Source organism: Lynx rufus, unplaced genomic scaffold (genome assembly GCF_022079265.1).
Source record: "Lynx rufus isolate CCGP_SWC_20201006 ecotype Redwood Valley unplaced genomic scaffold, mLynRuf1.p SCAF_8, whole genome shotgun sequence".
NCBI lineage: Eukaryota > Metazoa > Chordata > Mammalia > Carnivora > Felidae > Lynx > Lynx rufus.
This window is the reverse complement of record NW_025814896.1, coordinates 108,888,114-108,906,936: the sequence shown is the minus strand read 5'-3', so window position 1 is coordinate 108,906,936 and position 18,823 is coordinate 108,888,114. Positions and strand designations below refer to the sequence as shown.

General features: G+C 40.7%; 1 protein-coding gene across 1 annotated transcript in view; it reads right to left on the bottom strand.

The window, feature by feature from the left end:
- CDKL4 (cyclin dependent kinase like 4) overlaps window positions 1-17,805 on the bottom strand; it is a 34,462-nt gene extending 16,657 nt beyond the window's left edge. Inside the window, exons 1-3 of the mRNA XM_047069599.1 lie at window positions 17,633-17,805; window positions 14,327-14,448; window positions 2,778-2,850 (exon numbers count right to left, since the gene is read on the bottom strand). Of these exons, the coding sequence (XP_046925555.1) occupies window positions 2,778-2,850; window positions 14,327-14,448; window positions 17,633-17,800 (363 nt within the window). The 5' untranslated portion in view covers window positions 17,801-17,805. The remainder of the gene's footprint in view (window positions 1-2,777; window positions 2,851-14,326; window positions 14,449-17,632) is intronic.
- Between the last annotated feature and the right edge of the window lie 1,018 nt (window positions 17,806-18,823).

Here is an 18,823-nt window from a genome sequence, read left to right as displayed (position 1 = left end):
ACTTTAACCTTCCTTGTCTGGGTTAGGATCACCACTCTGGGGATAATAAGGTAGTCATGGTCTTATATATGACCTAACTTGTTTCCTTTGCATGCATTTCAGTGATAAAATAAAAAGATACACAAAGGCTTACCAGTGCATAAAAAAAAATGAGATAAACAGAGTTCAAAAGTAATTCCTATGTTGGAGGAGGGAAGTTTGTCTGAAAAAAATATCCATTTTTAATAGAGGTCATAGATTGGGGTGCCTGGGTGGCTTCACTCGGTTAAGCACTGACTCCTGATTTCAGCTCAGGTCATGATCTCATAGTTCATGGGATCAAGCTGTGCATCGGGCTCCGTGCTGACAGTGTTGAGCCTGTTTGGGAGGCTCTCGGTCCCTCTCTCTCTGCCCCTCCCCACTTGTGTTCTCTCTCTCTCTCTCTCTCTCTCAAGATAAGTAAATAAACATAAAAAAAATAAAGGTCAAAGATAATTGATTGGAGGTTTTAAAGCTTAAGATATAGAACATGTTGTTCCAAGCAGAGAAATGATGGCAGTTGCATTGAGTTATAATAATGTTTGGGTTTGTGAAATAGTAAGTCACAATCATGTAGGTAAGTTGATTGACTGACTGGCTGACTGTCTAATTAATTAATTAATTAATTCAGTTATTCAATAAATATTTATTGAGTAAGAACCTTTTATATAAAAAGACCCAGGCTAGGTATTAGAGAGATACAGAGATAAATCCAGATACTGCATTCAGGCTTATAACCTAGTACACAGGTAAGTGCCTGATTATATAAGGATGGGGTACAAACACTTACGGTAAATAGAATTTTTTAAAAGTCATTTTAATTACCCATAAGACTCCTACAGGAATCTAAGGTAAACTGTAATACCTCTGATATCATGGTGGGAAGCAACAGAGATGTGGTTTTGATTCAGCATCATCTTTAGTAAGTATTTAAAAGCACAGTTTGCATCATGAAGAACAGGCTTATGTATCTTGTGAACACTATCTCTCTATACTTTAAAAAAAATTTTTTTTAATGTTTTTATTTATTTTGAAACAGAGAGAGACAGAGTGTGAGAGTGGGAGGCGCAGAGAGAGAGGGAGACACAGAATCCAAAGCAGGCTCCAGGCTCTGAGCTGTCACTACAGAGTCCGATGCGGGGCTCAAACTCACGGACTGTGAGATCACGACCCGAGTCGAAGTTGGACATTTAACCGACTGAGCCACCCAGGCACACCTCTCTATACTTTATTAATACAAAATATAAGCTTCTGATTGATCCTAATGAACTCTTCATTAACTTCCTTACAACTAAAGGAAGCTTCCACTAAGTATTGAAATCCATTTCCATGATTTTGCATTCTTTTCCAGCGATCCTAGACAATGATAGACATTCTGCTGGCATTAAATTGACCATAAGATAGTCTGTACCTTTGTGCAGGCACTGCCTCTGTCTAGGCACCAACTCAAAAGGTCTAGAGTTATTTTTTAAAAACTATCATTATAGCAAGAGTCCCCAGAAGCCAACTTAAAGAAGCTCCCTCTGGCCCAAGATGGGACAATTTGAACATCAGAGAGAATGATGAAAGCAAAGGATTGAAACACATCAATATATAAAACCCATAAATTTGTTTTTAAAAAACTTTTTTTTAAGGTTTCTTCATTTTTCAGAGACAGAGAGAGACAGAGTGTGAGCATGGGAGGGGCAGAGAGAGAGGGAGACACAGAATCTGAAACAGGCTCCAGACTCTGAGCTGTCCGCACAGAGCCCGAGACGGGGCCTTCACGAACTCACGGATGGTGAGATCATGACCTGAGCCGAAGTTGGATGCTTAACCGACTGAGCCACCCAGGCACCCCTAAAACCCATAAATTTGAAATGATGCCTGCATTCCACCCCAAACCCTTCATTATTCACTCTTGGAGGTTGTTAACATAACAACTTATCACTATGAGCACTGACAAGTAAAGGAAATAATCACATCTTTTTCTGACGGTATTTTACAGTAGCCAGAGTCCATGAGGGTAGGTTGTTCTCCATAGAATTTGAATTAATATATGCAGAAGAAATAATAGATTTCAAAAGTCACCATTAAACTGTCTTCATAAGACCTCCAAGGGGGTTGATACATGCTCAAGTTTGAAAACTATGGGTGTAAAAAACTAATAATGAAAACATTTTAGAAAAAGGATAGAGGAAGGGAGACTGTTAGAGAATAAAAGACTCAAGAAACATAAAAAAAAAATCAAACTGGGGCGCCTGGGTGGCTCAGTCGATTAAGCGACTGACTTCAGCTCAGGTCATGATCTCACGGTTTGTGGGTTTGAGTCCCATTTTGGGTTCTGTGCTGACGGCTCAGAGCCTGGAGCCTGCTTCGGATTCTGTGTCTCCCTCTCTCTCTGCCCCTCCCCCGCTCACACTCTGTCTCTGTCTCTCAGAAATAGATAAACGTTAAAAAAAATTAAAAAAACAAAACAAAAACAAAATCAAATCAAGTACCATGGGGAGTTACACATCCTGCAAACTTACTTCAATTTAAATATGACCACAGGAATCATCAGCAGGATAGCAAAAGGAACAGCAAGTTTATACAAATTTTTAATTCATAAGGAATTAGTAATCTGGTTCTTACAGAAATTGGGAAAAAAAGCCATGACTTGCTTTTCCCATATTCTGTAGCTTTCTTCCTTTCCCTCTGTCTTTGGCTCTTTAAATAGATCGTTGAGCTATTGAGAAGAAAAGAATAAATTGACAAATATATTAGAAAATGTTACTTACGTTATGTTTGTGACAGAAATTAAGAGCTTGAAGTGTTTGCCATAATATACTTTTGATCATTCCATCAGCAACTCTGGCGGGGAAAGAAAATTAAAAAGGAATTGAAAACTCCAAAGCTGAAGTGTCAGGGCCAAGAGCTGGGAACAGAAATGGAATGCATAGGGCTTGTCATGGCCAACAAACAGGGTGCAAAGGGTGTGTTGGAAATACATTTTCTTAATGTGTTAATGAAAACTCCTTTACTATATTTTCATTATAGATATACAATTTTCTTTTGTAATTTAAAAACTTTAGTCCTGCAAAAATGATACATGCTTATCACAAAAATCCAAACACTACAGACAAGCAAAAGAATACAAAGTGTTGGCTCAAAACTTGCTACCCCAAAATAATTGCTGGAATGCACAGGTATCTGTGTTTCTTCAGGCATCTCTGTTCCTTTCCCTCTCTCTGTCTCTCTCTACATTTACTTTTCATTTTTTTTGTTTTTATTTTTCATTTTTTATTTTTATTTTTGAGAGGGAAAGGGCAGGGGAGGGGCAGAGAGAGAGGGAGACACAGAATCCGAAGCGGGCTCTGAGCTGTCGGCACAGAGCCTGATGCAGGGCTCCAACTCGCGAACCGCGAGATCACGACCTGAGCTGAAGTTGGACGTTTAACGGACTGAGCCACCCAGGCGTCCCTGCATTTACTTTTTAACTTTAATTTTAAATATATGTGTTCGTATGGCTCAACATTTAAAGAGTATAAAAGCATATCCGTGACGAAATCTCTCTCACACCTGGCTAGTCATACATTTCATCTTCTGCAACTCCCCCCACCTCTTTCAGAAACATTTTAATACACAGCGGCACAAATACTAATACGTTTACACCTATTTCATGGTCTCATTATACGGATGTGTCATAATTTACTTACTTAGTTCCCACTGGTGAGCAATTAGGTTGACCCAATTTTATGCCTAGAAACAACATGTCAATGAACATCTGTAATCATCTTTTTAAGGTAAGTTCTAGAGGTGGGATTTCTAAGGCTAACGGTAGGCACAAGTTACATTTTGATTCTGCAGGTAGGACCTGTAGGAGGAAGGGCAAACTGGAAGACTGACTTCCGAGGGTTTGGTGGTAAACACACTCGAACACGTGCTACAGTTGTTTTGTAAGTTTCGTACACCCGGTAAGCAGGCAGGTCCCCAGCCAGGGGAAGCCAGGGAGAACACAGCCCCCAGGAGGATGGAAGGCTGGATGCTTCTTGCCCCTGCAGAGCCCTGGAAATACTGGAAGGTATTTTCCATTGCGGAAATGGGGATCTGGGTAACTTCCACTCCATCTGGGACGAGTCTATTTCGTGTAGCCATCTCTACAAATGATAGCAATTACATTCCCTGTAACTTTCTGCTGACATTTTGCCATTGCTCGCATCACTGTCCCTCTGAAGATGTTTTCAGTTACATACTTCCAAACTACCTTCTCTAAGAAAGGTTAGACCCATTAACGCTCCCACCAAACATCTGTGCATCGAAGCCCCTGTCCCCTCATTGTCTTGCCGGTTTTGCCAATGTTATGTTTGCCAATCTGTGGTTAAAATAAAAAGCTCATTTTGGTTTTCATTTCCATTTTACTAACTACTAGTGACTTTTAATTTTCACATGATTATTGGACATTACATTTCTTCTTTTGTGTACTTCCTGTTCATGGCCTTTATGTCTTTTTTGACTGGTCTGTTTACTCTTTTTAAAATTGATTCATGAAGGGACGCCTGGGTGGCTCAGTCAGTTAAGCGTCCGACTTCGGCTCAGGTCATGATCTCATGGTTCATGGGTTTGAGCCCTGCAACGGGTTTTGTGCTGACAGCTCCGAGCCTGGATCCTGCTTCGGGTTCCATGTCTCCCTCTCTCTCTGCTCCTCCCCCACGCATGCTCTGTCTTTCTCTGTCTCTCAAAAATAAATAAAAACTTTAAAAAGTTTTTTTAAGTTGATTTACGAAGCTCAACATACACTGGAGTCAGCATATGTGCCGCAAATATTTTTATCCGGGTGTTGTTTGTTTTTCAACCCTATTCATGGAGATGGGGGTTGCTGGTTGCATAGTTTCAAAAATCTGAAACACAAGATGTCTTTTGCTAAATGCCTACTGTAAAATTTTTTAATTAAAAAATTTAGGATTATCGAATATCCCAAACACACCTAGTCATTTAGCTTTAATATTTTATCATATTTGGAAATGTAAATCCTATGTTTAGATCAGTTTTTTAGAAGTTTCTATTTATTTTGAGAGACAGAGAGAGTGCATGTGGGGAGGGGCAGAGAGAGAGGAAGAATCCCAAGTGGGATCCACCTGTCAGTGAGGAGCCCCATGTGGGGCTCGAACTCACCAACCGTGAGATCGTGACCTGAACAGAAATCAAGAGCCAGCCGCTTAACTGACTGAGCCACCCAGACGCCCCTAGATCACTTTTTACAAACTAAACTCATCCTGCAGGTGTCGCTGGTCCACACAAGACACCACCGTGTGGAGCTGGGGCATATATGGAGAAGCAGCAAGTGTGTGGAGGTATTTTTCCCAGGGCAGTTTTCTGATCTCAGGTCACAATTATGGCGGCATGTTCTTGATATTCACAGGCTGACGGCAGCCCTTTGACTCCAGCTCTTCTAATTATTAAGTATTATTAATATTGTGAAAGCCCCTAATTTTCAGTATTAATCCCTTTCCACTGGAAGTATCTAGAGCCATTTCTGTTTCCCACACTGAATTCTGATATAACTTGATCTTTTTCCCCTCTTTGCCTAGAGCCAAGCTGGAGACATCGCTTAAATATTTTTGTAATAGAATAGTAGAGCCATTTTTGAGCACTATGAGGCACGGTTCAAATCCCTGCTTCCAAGTTTTATAACCTTGGGCCAGTTATATGTGCCTTCAGTGCTCCTCATGTGTAAAAATGGAACAGTGCCCTGCAAGTTTATTAAGAAGTCTATGCCCTAAGAGTCTGGGTTTTAGTATCTCCATAGGTTCAGGAAATGAGGGTCTGAGATCAGGTGAGGCCAGTAGACGGGACTCAGATGCTATACAAAGACAAGAAGAACCTCAAAAGACTAGCAACAGGCCCTGAGGTAAGAAAGAATGGGGAGTGTGGGAAAAGCAATAAGGAGGCCAGTGTGGCCAAAGCATGAGTGAAGAAGGTGAGGCTGGCAGAGGCCAAGTCACGGAGGGATTACAGATCTGGGTAGGTAGTTTGGATTTTACTGTGAATCTAAAAGAAAGTCATTGAAAGGACTCAAGAAGGCAAGTGGCATAATATGGAGAATGGATTTCTGGGGGCAAAGCAGATACAGGAAGGTTAATTAGGTGGCAAATTTAATAATGCTGGTGAGATCTGGTGATTCTGATGACAGTGGTGGTGGTGGAGGGAAGGGAGGTGGATTTTAGTCCTTGTGAGGGACCCGCAAGAGTAACACCGGACCCGATTCATGCAGAAATGGAATGCCAGGTGGGATCAAAGGACGGCTGGCACAGGGGCTCAAGTCCTGGGATCGGGAAACAAGGTGGGGACTGGCAGGACCCAGGGTTCTAGCGTCGATAATATGGAATCAGGCATGAACTAATGCCATAGGGAAGTCCCGAGCTCTCACTGTGGAAGAGGAGTGTTTGTTTCATGGCATCTCACATCAAGTGTCATGGCGTGGCCCTAAACAGAATAGTCAGCTCAGATTCCAAGAAGGCAGGTTCCATCACAAGCAACACAACATATATACAAAATACCAACTACAAACAAATACCACTGACCCTACAAAGAGAAGATAGTTATCAAAGAGAATACAGATTCACACAGTGCTCATTCCAGAAAGATAGAGAGTTGCAACATTATTCAGCCACAGGCAGCATTTCTCAAAGTGTTCTGAAGGGAAATAAAACCTTCTGAAGAAGTCAACTGACACTCAGTGTTTAAATATCATCCTCTGGGGGAGTGCAGAAACGGATATTGCAAGGAATAATGAAGGCCTCAGAGCAAAAACTAGACATCCTAGCTCAAGACTGTAATAAGGGTGGCGCCATCAGGGAATTCAGACTGGATTGCTCAGGGGACTTCTCTCTCTCTCTCTCTCTCTCTCTCTCTCTCTCTGTCACTCAGGGGAATCCTGATGCTCACATCAGAATGCAGCATCTTTGTTTTAATTTGTCATATAACTTAATATGGGAAAACCTGATTTCACTGTCAGGACCCGAGATGAAAGGAGTTCTTCTCGGTGAACCCTTGCTATCCTAGAATGAAAGCCAACCTAATTACTCTGGTCTACCAGCCCCTTCACACTGTCCTCCTCCCCTTCTGTCTCCTCCCACATTCCCACAGGTACTCTGCCCCAGCCCCATGGGTTCCTGCCATTCCCTAAACATGCCTAGGCTTGGGACCCCCAGATCTTTTTGTTTATGGTCCATTCTCCTCCTTTCCCTAGGCATTCCCTGACTCCTTGTGCTTTCTTCCAATTCAAGGACTTTGTCTTGTCCCTCATTGTGGCTCCGAGGCCGAGAAAGGTACCTGGTATCCATTAGGTACTTAAATTAAGCTTGTTTCTCTGGCACTCTCAGAAATTTTATAAACTAACACTCTGTAATAAATCCCTTTTTGCTGAAACTAGCTGGAGTGAATTATGTTGTTGAATCCTAACCTGCTCAGAATTCAATACCAGAAGTAGATATGGGCAAAAAGGATTGGGAATTGGGGATTGGCTATCTGATTTAATTAGGTCTGAAGGCAGGAGAACTTAATTACCATTAGTGACTGGAATAGATGGTAGATGGGCACCTAGTGATGAGATAATTGTTAAATCATCATCTGTGGTCATCTGGAAAAAGTGCCTTCTCAAGGCAGGGCTTTGGTGGACTGAATGTGATAGAATAATATGGGAAACGTAAATAATCAAAGAAGAGTGGGGTGTGCTGGCCCTTTCTAACTTCATGAGAAATTTTTAAAGAGGTCACGTTTAGGGCTTTTATATCTTGGTTCAAGGCACAGTTAAGAAGCCAGAGTTTCAATGCTTGCCCTAAAAGAACCCCTTTTTACTTATGTCTATAGGGCTCACTTTGTGGACCCATAGGAATACCGTGAAATGACTGAAAAATCAAGACAGTGAGAATAATCCTACAGGGTACTAAGTGACAACATAGATTTGACTTGTGTGAGTTTAATTAGTTTCTCGGGGGGCGCCTGGGTGGCGCAGTCGGTTAAGCGTCCGACTTCAGCCAGGTCACGATCTCGCGGTCCGTGAGTTCGAGCCCCGCATCGGGCTCTGGGCTGATGGCTCAGAGCCTGGAGCCTGTTTCCGATTCTGTGTCTCCCTCTCTCTCTGCCCCTCCCCCGTTCATGCTCTGTCTCTCTCTGTCCCAAAAATAAATAAACGTTGAAAAAAAAAAAAATTTTAATTAGTTTCTCGGTTAATTAACTGAGAAAGAGCTATCTAAGCCTCAAGAATTGAAATGTGACTCTTGGGAGTATTCATATTACTAAGAGCACCCCAGTTTCCCACCAAACATCCCGTGTCGTGCAAAGCAGTGGCCAGACTTGTATGATGAGGCTGATTTTGCCTTGACAAGAAGCCTCTAGTGTTCTCACTTGAGGCAGGTGCATGGCCTGGGGATGCCTCTTCTCAAGGCTCCTCCCCCCATCATCTCTCAAAGTCAGATTTCAGCATGTCCCAGGGAGCCTATTACAAAGTCAAACAGAGGAAAAAGTTTTGTGCAGCAAAAAAAGAACTATAAGATGTTGCTAATTTACAGTGGTGAATGCATGTAAAAATGGATTTCACTGATGTAGGACCAGACAGGAAGAATCATAATTTTAGACTGGGCTGATTATAACACTATGGGCAAACTTACTAGAGATTCTAGTTTCAACAGACTATCTGGAGCAGCTAGGAGTGGGTCTAGTTGATTGCTAAATTGGTTGATTGAAACCTAGACGAAATGGTTGTCTATGGCAATTGAAGTTGACTGCCAGAAATTAATTAGGAAAATGAGGAGGAGGAGATCCAAAGATCTGAGGAGATAGGAGTGTTGGAGAGGATTCTGCACATGCAACATGCTTATCTACCTCCCAACTGTGTCTCCTCAAAGTGTATAATGGTAGCACCAATTTATGCTCTTCCTCGAATACGTAGTATGGCTTTCAGTTTTCTATTTTGGTAAAGAAGCAGCCTACCAGACACTTCTACTAGGTTCTTCCTACCACAAGAGTTTTCATTCCTTGGGTCAGAGCCAACTGGCTCTTTTTCCATCTGTTAGTGTATCTATTTCAGCTACCCAGTTAGGAAATGGGGAAATAATCCCAAGGATGGATTTGTGGATGTGGTAGGATGATCATGAGATGGATTTGAGTCAAGATTTCATTTACTACCAGACCTAATGCTTAATGCTCCCCATCCCCCCAAAACTGATGAACCACAGTGGCTTTCAAAGTCACTGGGGACTGGTTTTACCTCAGAGCATTGTCCAGTAATTCCCAAAAGATAGGGTATTTCTCTTTTCCCAGTGCACAACTGTCCCGTAAATGGCGGCAGACTACTTTAGGGCAGGCTAAGGGGAAGAATTAAATACATATGTGTGATGTCATTGTAGGGCTATGCTTCAAGGACAGCTGTCTTCCCTTGGTTCACAAGGCCCTGGATCTGTGAATTGGCTACTGGGGTGACTCAAGTCAAGCTTCTAGTCCCCAGTTTTTATAGAACAAACAGGACTTTAGTGATCTGCCCATCTATTTTGGTTTGAGAGAACCTATGATTAATTAAAACATTTTGATCATCACTATGGCTCTGTTGCCTATTACAGCAATTCTGGAAACGAAGTACTACTACTTGGTTTCTGTCATCCAGCGATCCCACCATCCCCGTGGAAATCAGGAAGCCATTTCAGAGAAAGGATCTCCCCACTTCATAATCTGGGACATGACGCTTGTGCAACCCTCACTAATGTATTTCTCAGTACTCATGATTCACTGCTATCTCTCCACCAGACCACACCCGGTCTCACGGGAAATTTTCTGTGAACAGTTAACTGAGAAAGAGAAAAAAATTCAAACCTTTTATGTGTCAACTATAACTCAATAAAGCTAAAATTGAAAAAAAAAAAAAAGAAATTGAAGCCCTGGTTTACAGATGTACATAATATGCTACTGTCAGCCAGAAATGGAGTGGACAGCCATAGTTTTATAAACCCATTAGTAGTTTTACAACATTATAATCATTTGTAATTTTTCTTTTGTATCTCTGGTTCCTCATTAGATTTTAAGCTTCCTGAAGGCAGGATTATTCCATTATACATGGTGCAATGGGAAAGAAAATCCTTTCTCTGGCGGGAAGGCAATGTCTATCACATCACCAATTAACTTACCCATTGTACTTACTGTAGAACACAGAATGGGACTAGATCGTTTTAAGTTTAACCAGATGATGCCAATTTCAGTTGCTGTATATCCATGTGGTTTCTTTACCCGAGCAAATCCGACACTGTCGCAGTACTCAGTACTCGCTATGCCGCTATTATCTAACAAATGCTTTTTGTGCTCCCCACAAAGCAGAGGACACCAGAGGTTCCATCTGGCAGAGGGAACAGTACTTTCACCACCTTAGTGTTAAATCAACTCTTCTTCATGAGGTAACTTAGTCCTCGGGTCTCTGGATGATCATATCACCATCCCACAGCCCATCCCACACATCCACCACGTTGATTGTCTCATGGCTGCACACCGTGACTTCCCCACACCGTGAATTTACCCTAATAAACAACGGCTCAAAGAGGGTTGGTATGTATGTGGCCTGGTTGTTTACCTCTGTTTGCTAGTCACTGGTTTTACACTCTCCTGGCTGTTCTCTAAGTAGGTTTTAAGAAGGGAGTGGGGGGTCGGATTTCTCATTGTAAAGATTATGATAGAGATAGGGAAAGTGGAAAAGTTTAGAATACTCTAGATTAAAGGAAGAGCATCAGCTAAGTCCTACCAGCAGGAAAGCTTATGCATCATAGAGGGAAGAGAAAGATGTTTAGTTCAATTAAATAGGTACACGTGTAGTATGTACTGTACGTTTTATTTTCAGGGCCTTGAACAATTATATTTCTAAGTTTCAAAGGGGCACCTGGGTGGCTCAGTTGGTTAAGCGTCCGACTTCGGCTCAGGTCATGATCTCGTGGTCAGTGAGTTCAAGGTTGCATCAGGCTCTGTGTTGACAGTTCGGAGCCTGGAGCCTGCTTTGAATTCTGTGTCCCCCCCCTCTCTCTGCCCCTCCCCTGCTTGCACTCTGTCTCTAAAGAATAAAATGAGGGTACCTGGGTGGTTCAGTCAGTTAAGTGTCCAACTTTGGCTCAGGTCATGATCTCATGGTCTGTGAGTTCGAGCCCCATGTCGGGCTCTGTGCTGACAGCTCAGAGCCTGGAGCCTGCTCAGATTCTGTGTCTCCCTCTCTCTGCCCCTCCCCCACTCACGCTCTGTCTCTCGCTCTCTCAAAAATAAACATTAAAAAATTATATTTCTAAGTTTTATGAAAATGTAATTTATAAATTAACTTATAGGATGGCTGAACAATCTGTTGTCTAAGCCAATACAAAACCCTATTTTGTTCGCAATAAAGTTGAACTATGAATTAATTCCTCATTTAAACTGTGTTTTTTAATTAATTTTTATTTTCAGAGGAAAATATGTGCATTCACTAGGATATAGGGACAATTCAAAATAAATTTTCAATTACACTGAAAATTATGCTTTATAATCTCTTTTTTTTTTCACATAACATTTCATGAACATTTCCCCCAGAACATGAACTATCCAACTTCCTTATTAATGGGTTGGATGCATAGTGTTCCATTGTATGGATATAGCAAAGTGCATTTAACCAAAGCTTTACTAATGGAAAATTAGGTCAGTCCCAGTTTGTTGTTGTTGTAGTAAATAATGATGTGTTGAACATTCTTATGTGTAACTTTTTGCACCTATCTATTTTCTTACTACAAATTTCTCTAAATGTCCTTTCTTGGTTAAAAGATGAAAACCATTTAGGGGTGCCTGAGTGGCTCAGTAGGTTAAGTGGCCAACTTTGGCTCAGGTCATGATCTCACAGTTCATGAGTTCGAGCCCTGCATCAGGCTCTGTGCTGACAGCGCAGAGCCTGGAGCCTGCTTCAAAATCTGTGAACCCCCCCTTTCTCTGCCCTTCCCCCACTCACATTCTGTCTCAAAAATAAATAAACATTTATTTATTTATTTATTTATTTATTTATTTATTTATTTATCTATCTTTATTTTTGAGAGAGAGGTGGAATGTTAACAGGGGAGGAGCAGAGAGAGAGGGAGACACAGAATCTGAAACAGGCTCCAGGCCCTGAGCTGTCGGCACAGAGCCAGATGCAGGGCTCGAACTCACTAACCATGAGATCATGACCTGAGCCGAAGTTGGATGCTCAACCGACTGAGCCACCCAGGCACCCCCAGGCAACTTTTTTAATGTGTTCTGTTTGCTGCTATATCCTTAGCACCTAGCTGGAAAAACAATAGTATTTTACTCAAGTTTTTTTGAATGAATATATTTTCAAATGGGGCACTAATCTTTTAAAACATTTGATTTGCAAAATCTACAAGTGAAATGATATTAATTCTTCATCTGGCAAATAATTACCTAATTTGCCACTTCTTTTTTAGTTTTGTTTATGGTACATTTTGTCAAAGGAATCTCTAAAGCTGATATAATTTAATATTTGGCATTTAAAGTCCCCTTTTTTCTTTTTAAAAAATTTCTTGATTTAGAGAACTTGATTTTCAAGTTAAAAAAAAATCCCATTGGCATTCTGATTAGATTTTGTGCAATAAATAAATAAATTAGGGAAGCAATATCTTTATAATAATGAATATTTCTACCCAGAAATACATGTTCATTTAAATAAAATCATTTATGTACCTCACTTAAATTTTGTAGTTGTCTTTCCTATGTAGAGTCTGAACAATTCTTTTTATCTTTATTTCTAAACTTTTTTGTTACTGATATTTGAATGAGATCCTTCTCCACTAGCTTTCCTAAAGTGCTCATTGATACAAAAGTGGTTAATTTTTATGTGTGGAATTTGGAGTGCTGTACTCATTATACTGAATTCTACTGGTTATAATGATCCTTTAGGCAATCATCTTAGATTTTGTAGAATACTATCATCCATATAAAGACAGTTCAATCTTGTTTCCAAAGTTACATATTCTATTTGTCTTTCTTATTACATTACATTGGCTAGAGCTCTCAGAACAGTGTTGCCTTATGGTAGTGACAACTGACTTCCTCATTTCTCACTTTAATGGTGGTTCCTTTAGTACTGAGTATAAAACTAGCTGTTGATTTAAAGAGGGGCGTGTGTGTGCACGCATATGCACTTGGAAAGCATTTAACCCCACTTTGCAAAGGTTTTTTTTTTTTTTTTTTTTAATAATCAGGAAAGGATGTTGAATTTATCAACTGCCTTTTCAAATTTTATCAACCACATGTATTTTTTCTCCTTTAACCTTTTAGTGAATTATATGGATTCTAATTTCAGTGGAATCCAAATATTGAACCATGGTTCATTCCTTGAATTGAGACAATCCAATACAGGCGTACCTCGTTTTATTGCCCTGCTTTATTGTGCTTTGCTTTATTGTACTTCACAGACATTGTGTTTTTTCACAAATTGCAGGTTTGTGGAAATCCCCTGTGGAGGCAGTCCACTGGCGCCATTTTTCCAAGAGCATTTGCTCACTTTGTGTCTCTGTGTTTCGTAATTCTCCTAATATTTCAAACTTTTTCATTATTATTGTATTTTATGGTGATCTGGGACCAGTGGTTATGACTCGCTAAATGTTCAGATGATGGTTAGCATTTTTCAGCAATAAAATATTTTTAAATGAAGGTATGTACATTGCTTTTTTAGACATGATGCTATTGAGCACTTAATAGTCTACAATATAGTGTAAACATAACTTCTGTATGCACTGGGAAGCCAAAAAATTCATTTGACTCACTTTATTGCAATGTCGGCTTTATTGCAATGATTTAGAACCAAACCTGCAATATCTCCGAGGTATGCCTGTAGGGAAGTTAGCCTCAAAACGCGTTGTGATTTATATTTGCAGTAGATTTGTCTTCCTAAATATTTTTTTTTTTCAACGTTTTATTTATTTTTGGGACAGAGAGAGACAGAGCATGAACGGGGGAGGGGCAGAGAGAGGGAGACACAGAATCAGAAACGGGCTCCAGGCTCTGAGCCATCAGCCCAGAGCCCGACGCGGGGCTCGAACTCACGGACCGCAAGATCGTGACCTGGCTGAAGTCGGACGCTTAACCGACTGCGCCACCCAGGCGCCCCTAAATATTTTTATTCTAGGTTAATATTCGTGTTCCTCTGAGCACATCCTAACTCAGATGGGAAAGGGGTAGCCAGCAGACACATCTTGGTAGAAAGAGGACTGTGTTTCATACTTGAAATTTGCCACAGTTAATCCCACATATAATGAAACCAAATGGCCACAAGAGCCTCAGTTTGTGTGTCACTTACCCTTTGGGGTTTCTTTCCAGCTCATTTAAAAGTGTGTGATCACAGTATTCAAAAACTAAATGCATTTTCCTTTTTCTCCTGAACACCTCAATGAGGTTCACAAGGTTTGGGTGCTTTAATTGCTGCAAAGGAATTGAAATACAAAGTCTGGTGATTTTATTTCTTATAGTAGTTTCTCCCCAGATCCCTTACAATTTGAACAATAGAAGGCCTTGCTTACCATTCCCTGTGCATCTCTTGTGGATAATTTTATTATGGTTACTCACAAGAGGAACTACTCTTGGTAAGAATCATAGAAACTTGAGGTTGAAAAAGAAGATGTTTTTCTTCTTTAAAATAAATTCTTTAAGAGTTTATTTAATGTACCTGTATATAGATGGTAATTAAACTGCTTGAATCTCTCTGGAGATAGCAAATAAAGTGCACAACTTAAAATATAGGCACTGATACCACAAATACTTTATGTAGTTTGTGAAAATTCTAAACATCCAGGTCATAAAATAACCTGAATAAAAAATTGAAGAAATGGAATTACTGAGTAAAAGGCCCTAAAAATTATTAATCCCCACTAAGTTTGCATACTGTCATGGGTTTAAACCCAGTCTGGATTTGCGTGTTGGTTTTCAGAAATAATAGATCCCAACGTTCAACTCTGATTAAGCTGCCTATTCTATGAGTCCCCACAGTGTATTTTTAATTTATTTATCATGTTTTCATCTCTGTTCTTTGATTCTATTGTTCTCTCTTATGCTTAGACGTCTTATGTGCTAAATTCCATCTCAAGCTGAAGGATTTCACAAGGCACCTGTTTAATGCTATGAACCAGAGGGAAAATTCTACTGAAGACAATCCATCATAGAGTTAACTATATAACTTATCATCCAATCAGGGTAACAAGCATAATAAGCCAAGACTGTCCCAGGCACATAGGCAGATACCGTCATCCTGCCTACAGCTAGGGCCACCATGTAAGTTAGCACACAAACCAGGAGGCTTTTGAGAGCTCGTTTGGAGGTTGTAGCAGGGGAACGCAGCTACTCCTAGACCCTTGACGGAAGAGCGGTCCTCCTGTATCAGGGAAGGTCGTCCTCTTCGGCCAAGCATGCAGCTCCAAGCTCCATGATGCACATGGAGTGGTGAGGGAGGAAGAGGAAAACAGCCTAGCCAGCCAGATCAGCCAAATCACCTTTGGCAGTCCAGGGGGTGACAGATCGCCCTCACACCCTAGGGTGCTTTTGAAAGAGGGTGCTAACCAGACCGGATTCTGGGACAAAAGCTATGAATCAGGACATCTGATCACTCCTACTTACATATAACTCATCTTCCCTATTGTTTTCCAGTATACAGATACATCACTTTCCAAACCCTCTACCACTTACTCAGAAAGATATATAGAGGGAACACAGTATTGTGTATACAGTAGGAGCTGCATAAATACTTTGCAGGCCCAATAGCGATAGCCTCCTCTACTTTAGTACCTGTAAGCATGACTTGAAGAAAAAAAAAAATGAGTCTGCAACTATGTGTCTGCTGTTCAACAGTTTGAGAAAAAGGACTCCATTACATATTAAAAATATGTCCGGAGCACAAAATCAACTTGCCGTTCCCTAAGACAGCAGAGAGGCAAACGGGAGGAAACAGGTCACACAGGTAAGCCAGCTGCTTTGTGCTACACTGAAAACCACAGGATGGAAATGAAACAGTGTCTCTACCAGGAGGCTAAGGGATTCACAGATGCTAACCTGGTCAGGCCCGGTTTGGGGTAGATGAGCAATACATATCCCCTTTGCAAATGAAATTAACTTAGCCCAGGAAAACAGTGACTTGTATCAGTAACACAGGTGATAAGGAGGACAAAAATCAAATCACATTTAAATAACAGGAGGATAGGAGGAAGGGAAGGGAAGTTTATCATGGAAGGAAACTGTTCAGGGCATGCATGGGTATAACATACCAAAAGCAGAAAAGGGGTACGTTCAAGTCAAATTGGGGCACTGTGACCCAGGAGGTACTACGAGCGTTAACCTTACTTGCAGACGTGGGTAGGCGGGAGGTGGGGGATAAAAAAGCATTACTTTCATTAGAAAACAACCCGCAGCCAGGTCAGACACACCCTGGAGCTTAGCTCTGTGATGTTGTCTGCTGACCAGCGCCCTCTGCTGGCTGCGAGGTAACAGTGAACCGGTTTTTATGATGGATGTACTTGAAAACTCAGTCGGTGTATATGAAATTATATTTTAAACTATTATTAGTTTTAGGAATCCTGCTGCAAATAATACTTGGAAGGGACAGATAATATGATAATTATTATCTCCCTTTAAAAACTGACTTCTGGGGTTTTCCTAAAAAAAGATGACACATGTCAAAAGTGAAGATCAGCTGTGTGTGCTTGAGGATATAAATCACGTTTCTGTTATTCCAAGTGTGGTCTCCAAACCTTCTGTGCCACCAAGGAGTTTGCTGGAAATGCTGCATCTCAGGCTGACCACACACCTTCAACTCAGTACCTGCATTTTAGCAAAGTCCCCTGGGGATTCCAATGCACATTAATGTTTGAGAGGTGCTGCCCTGTGCCTCAGTTTCCTCCCTGATAAGATAAGGTGCTGGATGAGAACTGTCGCTAGGTTCTTTTCTGGTTCTAAAACCGTAACATTTCTAGGACAGGAAAACATTTCCATTGAAGACTTATGAATCTTACGTGTCAAATCCTATCAGAGTAAAAACAACTTTAGGGGCACCTGGCTGGCTCAGTTGGTAGAGCATGTGACTTGACCTCCAGGTCCTAGTTCAAGCCCCACATTGGGGATAGAGCTTACTTAAACAACAACAACAACAACAACAACAACTAACTAACAAATTATTTGTGGAAAATGTGTATACATAGCTGGGGGAGATACTCAGTAGGTCTAAGAACCAGTGGAACACAGGAAGGACCAACCCCTATGGATGCCACAGTCCAGTCCTGGGGGATCCTGTGCCGGGAGATGCTCTTCTAGTTGCCTGTTTGTGGGGAGGAGGATTGGGTGGGGGATGAGCGGAGAAAGGCGGGGGTGGGGGAGGGTGAACACTGGGATGAAGGGACTCAGGACAGTAGATATTTACCAACCAGAATGGAAAGTACTTCAGGATCAGAACTGCCAAAGTCCAAAGCGATAATCAACTCATTTTCCATAGTCGCTGATACCAAGAAATTTAAGTCCAATCAGAAAAACAACACCACTTTAAGATGCATTCAAATTGTAATTTGGGCATACATATTTCATCCAATACCATGAGGTTATAGATATATAGAGAAAGTTAACCTACCTTCAACATACGTATTTCTCTTAGTGCTATTTTCTTAACAACAGGATCATCTTCAGATTGCACAAATTTTTTAATAGCTACCACTTGTCCGGAGGTTTTGTTTCTGCATTTGAATACAACCCCATAGGACCCCTCTCCAATCTTAGCTAATTTTTCATACTTTTCCATTATGGTTGAAGTGACTTAAGGTACTGTATTGATTGCCTTGCAGCACAATGTTGCACCTGGAAAATAAGACGACTCAGCTTGATCAAGTCATCAAGGTCAATGTTCTCACAATCTTTTACATAAAACCAATTTACTCAGGATGCCAGAGATTTATTTCCATCGATTAATTTTAAATACACTTAGAAAGATGTGAACATTATTTTGGCAGTTTAGTTCAGTCTTTATGTGGTTCTTTGAGCTACTGCAAAGATTTCATATATTTCTTTTTCATTTTAAGATTTTTATTAAAAAAATTTTTTTAACATTTATTCACTTTTGAGAGAGAGAGAGAGAGAGAGAGATGTGGGGAGGGGCCAAACAGAGATGGAGACAGAGGATCTCAAGCAGGCTCTGCACTGGCAGACAGCACACAGCCCAATTCAGGACTCGAACCCATGAACTGTGACATCATGACCTGAAGTCGGACACTTAACTGACTGAGCCGCCCAGGTGCCCCAAGATCTCATATATTTCTTATAGTGGGTCTGTATTTACTTCAGTTGAATTAAGGAATTCGTGGAAAGGAACCTTATCTAGTCTATTTTCATTATCCTCAAGTAAATGATTAAAATATGATGCTGTAAAATCCAACTGAAGGAACATTTTTATACTCTTGATTACATTGTTTCTCTTTTCTCTCCTCACCCATTTGACAAGGGGGTTTAGGAAGAAATGAGAACCAGACAAGGTACAAAGTGCTACACTTCCACCTGGTGGACAGAGGAAAGAGCAGATATGGACTGTCAAATAAAGCAGCCATTAAAAACAGTAACAAAATCTTTCTAGCTCTTAGCTCTTATATGTATGAAGGAACACATCCTTAAATTCTTAGCTCCCAAAGAAAAGAAAAAGCACCAAAAGAGGACAGATTTCTCTAATTTTTCACGAATGCTTTCATATCCATAATGATTTCCATGGAAATATTTAATTTGTTGGTCCTGCATCACCCATGTGTGAATTTTGTGGTGACTGGATTACATGGTA